This window comes from Phalaenopsis equestris, unplaced genomic scaffold (genome assembly GCF_001263595.1).
Source record: "Phalaenopsis equestris unplaced genomic scaffold, ASM126359v1 Scaffold233646, whole genome shotgun sequence".
In the NCBI taxonomy this organism is placed as follows: Eukaryota; Viridiplantae; Streptophyta; class Magnoliopsida; order Asparagales; family Orchidaceae; genus Phalaenopsis; species Phalaenopsis equestris.
In genome coordinates, this window is record NW_018251587.1 from 44649 (window position 1) to 54557 (window position 9909).

The following is a 9909-nucleotide window of genomic DNA, read 5'->3' on the forward strand; positions in this document are numbered from 1 at the left end:
CATCTAATTAAGTCACTAATCCTTAATTCAGAACAAGCCCAACTCTGATATAATCATTTATTGTCCAAACTAAACTTCTATCGATGATTAATTAATCTTGTTTCCATCATCACCAAAATATCTTTCCAAATCCATCACCTAATACTAGCATAATAATTCATGCTAAAGACAAGATATGTAGCATCATCATCACCAAATGACAATGTGGAAGTAATAACATCTTCAGAGTGTGATTGAAGAACTAGCCATGGATACCCTTATTACAAATCGATTTAAGAAAAAATCTATAAAGTGTACAAATATATACAAATAAATGAATATAAACACAAATATGTACAATAAAAAATAAAAATGCATGGCAAGCATAGAAAGATGATAAAAGAAAATTTTTGGATGGATTGTGGGCTTCACATGCACGTTTAATCAAAAGACAATAACATATAAAAGTCCAAGTTAGGCAAATTCATCTCACAATTTTGCCAAAAATTCAATGAAACTTTGTACATTATTCGAATTTACCGCAGCGCGGGAATTTTTTCTTCCAAAATGATTGTCTGACAAGATTTGGCTTAAATCCCGTCTAAATTCTTGCCTAAAGTGGTTGCCAGACAGCCTCTTAAAAGCTTAACAATTTTTCATCATGGCCGATCGGTGAGCACTTCCGCTCTCTGTTTCACATAAGATTGTATTTGAATTTTAGAATTTCAACCAAACTGTAGATCCAGCTCGTATTTCAAACGTGAGATCTTTAGTAGTTCTAACAATTAAAAGCTCGATTGGTTAAGCAGAAATTTTTACGCATAAGAGAAAAAAGAAGAATTTAATCGTCTTCCCAATTTCGAACCTGAAGTTTAGGGTTTGAATTGACCGTCGCGGTTTTGGAAAACTACTAATGCCACATCTGGCATTCTTGAAACCTGCTGTAGAAGGATAAGGTTGTGCCCAACGGAATAGAGACAAAGGCTTGACAAGAAGTTACTTCTGTGCTAATTGGAGGTATTTTGTGCTATTTTCGTAAACTATTTAAGATGTGAGATTTGTAAATAGCAATGATTCGAGTGCTGTGCACGTAAAAATCCCTTTTTTTTGTTCATATATTGTGTAATATTAAATGCCAAATCTGCAAATTTATAGGATTTCTGACGGTCCAAGGAAAAGGGACAACGATATACCAGAAATAGAAAAGGAGGCCGAAAATTGCGACGGCTCGATGGCCAGGAACGCAGGCGGAGACTAAAAAAGGGGAGAGTTGATAGGATTTCTGACGGTCCAAGGAAAAGCGACAACGATACACCAGAAATAGAAAAGGAGGCCGAAAAGTGCGACGGCTCGATGGCGAGGAACGCAGGCGGAGACTAAAAAAGGGGAGAGTTGTCCTGCTCTTCTCAATTATTTTTTTTTCTTTGACCGAATTCGGGGAGGAGCTGGGAGATGTTTCTGGAGGCGAACGATCAAGTGGATGTGAAGGAAAGGTTAGTGCTGAAGCCTGTCGGAAGAAACGATTCAGATGATATTTCACGCTTTTCCGACGGACTCTGTAACGGCGGCGGCGAAGAGGTTTTGATCCCACCGCTCAATTTTGCGGTGGTTGACAGGGGTATATACCGCTCTGGATTTCCTACCACCAATAACATTGGATTTCTTGAGACGCTGAAACTGCGATCCATTGTGTAAGGATTCGATTTTCTTTTGTTTTTTTGGATTCGAGATTTTGGTTTTTGGTTTTTAATGAGATGGATTTTGAGGATTGGTGTTGGGTCAAGTGGATGTGAAGGAAAGGATAGTGCTGAAGCCTGTCGGAAGAAACGATTCAGATGATATTTCACGCTTTTCCGACGGACTCTGTAACGGCGGCGGCGAAGAGGTTTTGATCCCACCGCTCAATTTTGCGGTGGTTGACAGGGGTATATACCGCTCTGGATTTCCTACCACCAATAACATTGGATTTCTTGAGACGCTGAAACTGCGATCCATTGTGTAAGGATTCGATTTTCTTTTGTTTTTTTGGATTCGAGATTTTGGTTTTTGGTTTTTAATGAGATGGATTTTGAGGATTGGTGTTGGGTTTTTGGCTTGTTGGATTCTTATGCGATGGGAGGGGGTTTTGGGGTGGCTTTTGGTTGCAGGTATTTGTGCCCGGAGCCGTACCCGAATGAAATGCTTGAATATGTGAGATCTGTTGGCATCCGAATCTTTCAGTTCGGAATTGATGGTAGCAAGGTGATTCGTTTTTTATTACAGTGCCTTGTTTTGAAGTATTTTTTATTGAATCGGGCCATGGGGTAGCATTGGTAAGATTATTGAGAGATGAAGATGATTGATCACAATATTCTCTCCGAATTCATATTTTATCAGTCTGGATCTGCATTGGGCCTTTCCCCCCTGAATACGTCGTGTTATGCGTTAATTCAGACATTAGAACTCTTTGGGATGCAGTTTTAGGTTAATTTGAGTAGATTCTTTTCATATTTCCTGAAAATTCTTGAAGAATTTCAAGTGGAGAGATCGATGTCGAAGTGCCAGCGGTAAAATTCACAGGACATAAAGGATTCCACTCTGTATTAACAAGATTTCAGTAAACATTTACCTTTTTCTTTGTAATCACTGATCTTTTCTTTTGCTTATTTGCTGCGGATTATTCTTAGGGCTGATAAATCTCCAAGGGTTGATGGAATCCTTAAAGAGTTTTATTGGCATATTTAAAAAAGATTCCTTTTTGTGTGACCATTTTGTGAGAATCTCCTTTTGTTTTAAAGTAGTATCAGCTAATTGATTTTTTAATGCCTTTAAATAACTCCTTTTATGTGGTAAAAGAACGAACACTTAGATGGAAAAAAAGCTCTATTTTCTAACAGAGAATATGATTATTAGAAGGGCTGTTTACATGCATAGCACCCGAAAGATTGCTATTTACAAGTCTAACATCTGCTTTCATCCATTTTTCGAATTCTCACTCCAATATCAAAATTCATGATAAAGCCCCAACACATATTTTTCATTTTTTATCAAATTTTCAATGATTTCATTTTTTATCAAATTCTCAATGATTTGATCATGGCAGGTGTAAATACATCAGTTCAGTAGTCTAAAAATATCACGTGGGTGCTAGATTTTTTAAATAGCAATGTTTCAGTTGTTATGTATGTAATTATCCCTTATTAAAATGATAAAGTACTCATCTTTAGTACTCTTAGCGCGAATCAACCTCTAGTTATGCACAGTATTTGATGTGATCTTCTCTAGCCATAGTGCTAGCAGGATTTCTGGTTGCCCTAATTATAGGTACTTAGTTCTGATTGTGTTTTTAGCATAATAGGAATAATTGGTATTGGGCATGTAGTAGTTCCTAGAAACCATCTAATCCCCATAAGAAATGTATCTTTTTATAATTATTATAAAAATGCATGTTATTTAACCTATCATGATTATGATGTAGCTTATGGAATAAACACCATCATGCATAATTTCCATACATGGCATACTGAAGCTTATGCCAATATCCCTTTTTTTAACAACGAAATGTTTTTCTTCAAATGCTCATAACTCATGCTCTGGTTCTTTCTGCAATCCACCATACAATCCTAAATGCATAAGTCTACCACAAACATTGTTTCTACTGTAACATTTTTGGATCAATGATGAGAATTCATTAGTTTCTTCTTAAATAAATTTTTTTCTCTTTTTCCCTTTTTAATGCTGTCATTATCATTTTTTTTTTTTGCATTCTGTAGGAGTCTTTGATGAGCATACCTAATGATTCCATCATGGGAGCGCTCAGGGTCTTGCTTGGTACTTCTCTATTTTTAAATCTACATTATAGGTTGATTTAAGCCTTCATGCTTAACCCGTCCATGTTTGGGTGTCTCAGATATAAGGAATCATCCTGTCCTCATTCACTGCAAGCGTGGTAAGGTAAGTCGAGGAAAAAAAAAACAAAAACATTATTTTGTGAGTTGTTGACATTGTTATCTATTGACTAACCAAGCCTCGGTCAATCAGCACCGGACAGGTTGCCTCGTTGGCTGTTTCAGAAAGCTACAGAGCTGGTGCTTGACTGCAGTGTTTGAAGAGTACATGCGATTTGCAGGCATGAAAACACGTATCTCGGACCTTCGATTCATCGAGGCTTTCGATGTATCTTGCATGACAGAATGCGTGCTTGGCATCATCTACCGTTACCATGGCGGATGCGGTTCTCAGGCTCGCCGCCTTAGCTATTCTGGGGATTTATCCTGACAAAGACTCATCTTTAATGTTCTGAAGGGGAAATAATGACGAGAAATGGATTGCTACTCTCTTTTTTTTTCTTTTGTTTTGTCTGTTATGTTTGCTTAAAATTAGGCTGAAAAAGCCAATATTCATATGTGATCATTCCTTTGTTGGTTCAATTTCGTTTATAATTGCATGGTGATGTGAACAAAATCATGATGCTGTAGCATTAAAATCACCTTCTATGTTGCTTCTCACATTTTTAATTTGATGGAGGAAGCTAGAATTTGCTTTTGTTTGGTTCTATTTTAACCTTATTGCCAATGTTTTTGATGACCTGTTGGTTGCATCCTTTTTTTTTCATTCATTCATTATTTCATTGTCAATATTTCACGTTATATTTTGATTATTTTATTTCATGGTTATGTATTTCAAACTCACGCTCAAAATTTTATGTTTACTTAAATAACACTTAATTTCTTGAGTAAAATTAAAAATACTACTCTCAATTTTCCATCTTTTATCATGCCATTGATGTCTTCCCATAACAAGATTCAGTTATAACTTTCTAATTTTGTTGAGAAAATAAGTCACCCTCAACTTTAGTCAAAGAGAAAACAAACAAAAGCATCTCTACAATACAACATGAAATAAAGAAAACAAACTAAGTAACAAAAACTGCCATCTAAAAGAAGGAACAAAAAACTAAACAAAGAAATCAAAAGCTGTAAAATACAAAAGCATTTCAGAAGATCAGGAATAGTAATAGGCAATCCAAAATGTCCACTACAAGTATCTTCAAATCAAAGTCTATTAAACAAATAGATTTTCATTTGTAAAACAAACAAACAAACAAAGTAAGAAGAGAGCAAAAAGAAAAACTAAGTGAAATAAAATCAAAATAGAGAATGTTAAAGTATAACCACCTAATCAAAATGTGGAGACAAGGAAAACATTGAGCTCAGAACTTATGAGCACAATTATTAAAATTCCTTCAAAGAACTAATTAATATAAATATTCAAAAGAACATTTGAATATTAATATAAAGTTGAACCGATCAATTTATATAAATCTTTCCTTATTTAAAAGAGAGAGAACCAAGGTGATGTGCTTTTCTGCCACAGTAAGGAAACCAACACTTTTTCATTGCCTGGGTTTTGGAATTGTTTATGCCGCTGGTTATGTTGAGAGCTTCTCTAGTGAGATTTTGTCATGTCTTTCTGTCCTCTTCCTCATTGTTTAGTGTTTTGAGATTGCACGTATTGCTGGTTTTGTCAATGTTATTCCCAAGTACAACTTCTGCGTACATGTCATGATGCTTTCACATTTGGCGTTATCTTCTAACGCCAGTTAATTTCTGGTAAGGTGTTCAGAATCAAGCTATCACTGCACTAGTTTGATGAATTTATGAGACAACTATTAACAGTGATGATTCGTAAGTTTAAATATAAATTTAAAATTTTATTTTAACACGGAAAATAGATGAGAAAAGGAACAAGTATTTGAATACAGCAATATAGAGGGGCATCAAAATTTGGAAGATTTACATACATCCGCTCAAATCCTATGTATTTATATATTTAACACATATACTTCGATTTTCACCTACTGACCACCTTACTTATGCATGAAAAGGTGTATTTCGCCTTCTAAAAATTAAATTGGCAGTATTTTTTGATGTGATATGAAAATTTTGGGCCGTCTAAATGTAAAAACTAAAGTGCAGGTAAAAGATGTGTCCATAAATAAGAATTGGGAGATATATATGTAAATGTCACATAAAAAATTTTTATGTGACTCTGTTAGGGGTGTAAGTGAGCCGAGCTAGTTCTTGACTTGCAAACGATTTTCTGAGTCAAGCTTAGAGTGGTGAACTCGACCTCAAACTGAAGCTCGGAAATTAAAAGAGCTCAAGCTCTACTTGTTGGCATGTGAGTTGGCTCAACTAGCTAGATTTTAATCATGTCAAAGCCTTCTCAGGCGAGTTATCGTGAAATTGCTCCTCTCCAGTCATCAATCACTTAGATTGCTTCTCTGGTGAGCTCACATGGTAATTTCATTTGAGCCCGCGAACCAACTAGCGAGCCAGCAGTTAGTGCCGTGAACAGAGCTCAAGCTCGAGCTTTTATTTTGACAAACCAGTCGAGCTCGAGGTAGGCATGACTCAAGCTCTGCTCGACTTGCTTATACCCCCTAGCTTGCTAGACTTGTTTATCCCCTAGATTTAATTCCCAATTAGTTTATGTTCATACCTAATCATATCATTAACCTAAGATTTTTACTATTGAACTTACTACCGTCAGCTTAACTCCATTACTCAATTGAGTAGATGGAGAATATTTCAAAAACTCACACTTCCTTCATTGGTGGTGCTCCTCGAACACATCGTCGACAAGCAACGAACCCAAAAACCAAATAAAAGGTTGCAATGCTTATCTAAAATTCACTTGAGCTTTGGCTTTAGCAGGAATAAAAGAAACTGCAAACCAGTATAATATGATACAATCTTTGTTAAAATTGCAATATTTACAATGTAAAACAACTTTCACAATGCCTAGCAGCATAGTTTTTCCTATATATATATCTGTGTGTGTGTGTCTGTGTGTTATATGTTATATATATCAGGTATTTATAAACAATCTCTCGTTATAATATCAAAACAAGCATAAAATATATCTGAAACTCCCAAAATGCAAGCTATACTACTTTCTTTTGGAAAGAAAAGACTAATTATGTTAAATATAAGGTTTATTGTTTCTCTTATGAGAACTATCCTAAAGTGAATCGGCATTAGCTCTTTTTGTTTAAAGGTTATTCTTGTAGTTTTGCTATTATGGCCTGTAAAATCTTTATAAGAGGTTAAAAACTAAAGTTATCTTAACTAATAGAGATTTATATGTTAACCCTTTATGTTCTTTGCTGGTCTTATAATGAAATTCATTCACATCTCTACTTTGAATATCTTTATTCTCTTACTATTTTGAAGATGTGTATTCCTAATGGTGGGTTTTTCCATATGGGCTGTAAATTTTTTAGGCTTGAATTAAGCTGACTGTTTTAATAATATCCTCTTTTGGCTGTCCATATTGCTGCTCATTTTATTAGAATTTAGTGAAGCATAAGTTTTGATAATTCTTGTATTCAAGTTGAAATGTTTGCTAATAAATTTCGCTTTGCTATTAGGATTAAAAGTAGAAATGAAAATTCAAGAATGAGCTGCTTGATATTATTTTCAAGCTTTATTTCCACAAATCGTTTGTTATTCTTTTTAGAACAGGGTTTTAATTTTATTTTCTTTTTACAACTATTATACTTATGTGAACACATTTTGCACCTTTTGGTTTTGTTTAGCGGAATTTAATTCAGCTTTTAGGATTTTTTCGACTAAAACAAATACTCCATTTATTTATTTATTTATTTTGGTTTGAGATGTGGTATTATCCAACCTTATATTGTAACACAACTGTTCTAAGTTTTATATCTTGACTTATCTTTAGTTTATTGTTTTTTCTATTGAGCCGATCTCAATTATGTGGTTGGTGATAAGACTATATTTATTCTACTTGATTTGCACTAGTATTAACCTAATTTCTTGGAAGGATCTCCAATATTTTTGTGGCTTTGGTATACTGTGCTCGTGATGTTTGGCCTTTATTTAATTAATTGGTTCTTTCTTATGTGGTTTATAGGTTTTCTGGTTTTCCTGTCATTGGTTGGCTTATGATAGTTAATCTGATTCATGAATTGTTGAACTAAATATATATTGCTTCTTTGGCATGTCTTAGCTTACCTGGGGATGTTTATCTTCTACAAAGATTATTGGAGCTTCAGTTGTTCCTAAATGATTTTACTTCTTCAGATTCTATTGGTTTATTTGAGAATAATTGATAGTTTTTCAGTGTTATTTGTTCCTATTTGTTTTTTTCTTTTGTTTCTTTTGGTGATATTATTTTTCATGATTTTGTGATTTTTCATCCATCAATAAAGCTAGATGAGACTCTCATTCCCCTCCCACCAAAAAAAAAAAAAAAAAAAAAGGGCCCGGCGAAGCGTTGAACCTAAAAAGATGAAAATCTTCCTCTTTGCCAAGATTTTCTCTAACCACTGATCAAACTGGTTATTGCAAACCATTTGGGATAATTTTTTGGGGACCATATTAATTAGTTAGTTGGGATCCACCTAAAAATGACTATTTAATAAATTTGATAAATTTTATCTTAATTATTATTAAATCAATTTAAAAATGGAATTTATGATGTATGATTTTTTATCTGACAACTAACTGAATTTAATAAAATCAAAATTACACTCAAAACCATAAATTAAAATATAGTTATATAAGTTATTATAATTAACATATAATTAAATCAACTAACCACTACAACATTTAATTTAATTTTTTATGGACTTTTTCTATTGTAAAACATTAAGGGGTCTATTACGACGAAAAAAAATATTACAACAGGAGTATAGACGCAACTATGCTTCCAAAATCCAATCATATTTCACCTCCTGTAAAGTGTTAGACCCATTTGAAAAAAAAATGAGAAAGGTGTCTTTTGGCTAGTGACCCAACCCGAACCAGCCTAATGTTTCAATAACTAAACCCTCGCGCGCCTCTACAATCTTCATATTCTACCATCTCCATCAGGTAGGGTTATGCAGAGCAGTTTTCACTCGTGATTTGGGTGGCTAGGGTTTCACTCAATCAAAATCCCTTGCATTATCGGTCATCAGAAGAGAAGCATTCATAGTCCCTCTCTCTCTCTCTCTCTCTCACTATGTAACTTATTATGATGTTTAGATTTTTTCAAACAAACTCTTGCATTAGGGTTTAGAGTTTAGGATGCAAACTCATGTATCTCTCTTTTAGTTTTTAAGCAAAATAATATAGAAGAATGAAAAAACCAAATGAAAACAGAAAGCATCCATGTAAATCAGAAGTGTGGTTGTAGTTGCATTCAAAAGTTTATTTTTGATGGTTTTGACTATTTGTAATCGAGATAAGCATTGCCTCATATACTTTTTACTTCCTTTGTTCAATGACAAGCTTGATAGCTAAATTAACCATATGGATTGAAAATTTTTCTAGAATGTATTTCATCTTACTACCACAATATTGTGATTGTAGGATTATCACGAGCAAAACAGTGAAACACTACCATTAAACTAACATAATACTACTATACTAATACACTAATAACACCACAATGCAACTGTATTTATATCACAATAACACTAACACTGCATTAATAACACCACCATACTACCACACCAATAACACTATAATACTAACTCAAAACCAACACAAATCTAGCAGAACACCACTAGAATTAAAGCAAAAAACCTCCATATTTGGTGTTATTCTAATGTGAAATGATTTTATTTAGGTAATGTTGTGGTATTCTAGAGGAAATTTTGGTAGTATTATGACAACGACTTTATATATGCTTAAAAATACAAGTATTTAATATTGCTGCTAAAAGATTTAATTCCCCAGCAACGACACCAAAAATTTAATAACGGTTATAGATTCGATAAAGATGTATATATAAAATATTCAATAATGGTAAAGTCATACTTATCAACGCAAGTATACGTACCGCTCAAGTAATATAGGGCTCTAATGGAGTCCTAGATTTTCATCCCACAGGGAGTAATATTAGAGGCTACGAACTAAGATTTTAGAAAATCAATAC

General features: G+C 33.8%; 1 protein-coding gene across 1 annotated transcript; it reads left to right on the forward strand.

Moving 5' to 3' along the window:
* The first annotated feature begins 742 nt into the window (after positions 1 to 742).
* Positions 743 to 4515, forward strand: LOC110038730 (probable tyrosine-protein phosphatase At1g05000). Its single transcript, XM_020743624.1, has 6 exons — positions 743 to 996; positions 1257 to 1670; positions 2127 to 2220; positions 3732 to 3789; positions 3869 to 3912; positions 4000 to 4515. Exons 2-6 carry the CDS (start codon positions 1432 to 1434, stop codon positions 4234 to 4236), a joined length of 672 nt encoding a protein of 223 aa, XP_020599283.1. The 5' UTR covers positions 743 to 996; positions 1257 to 1431; the 3' UTR covers positions 4237 to 4515.
* The last annotated feature ends 5394 nt before the right edge of the window (positions 4516 to 9909 follow it).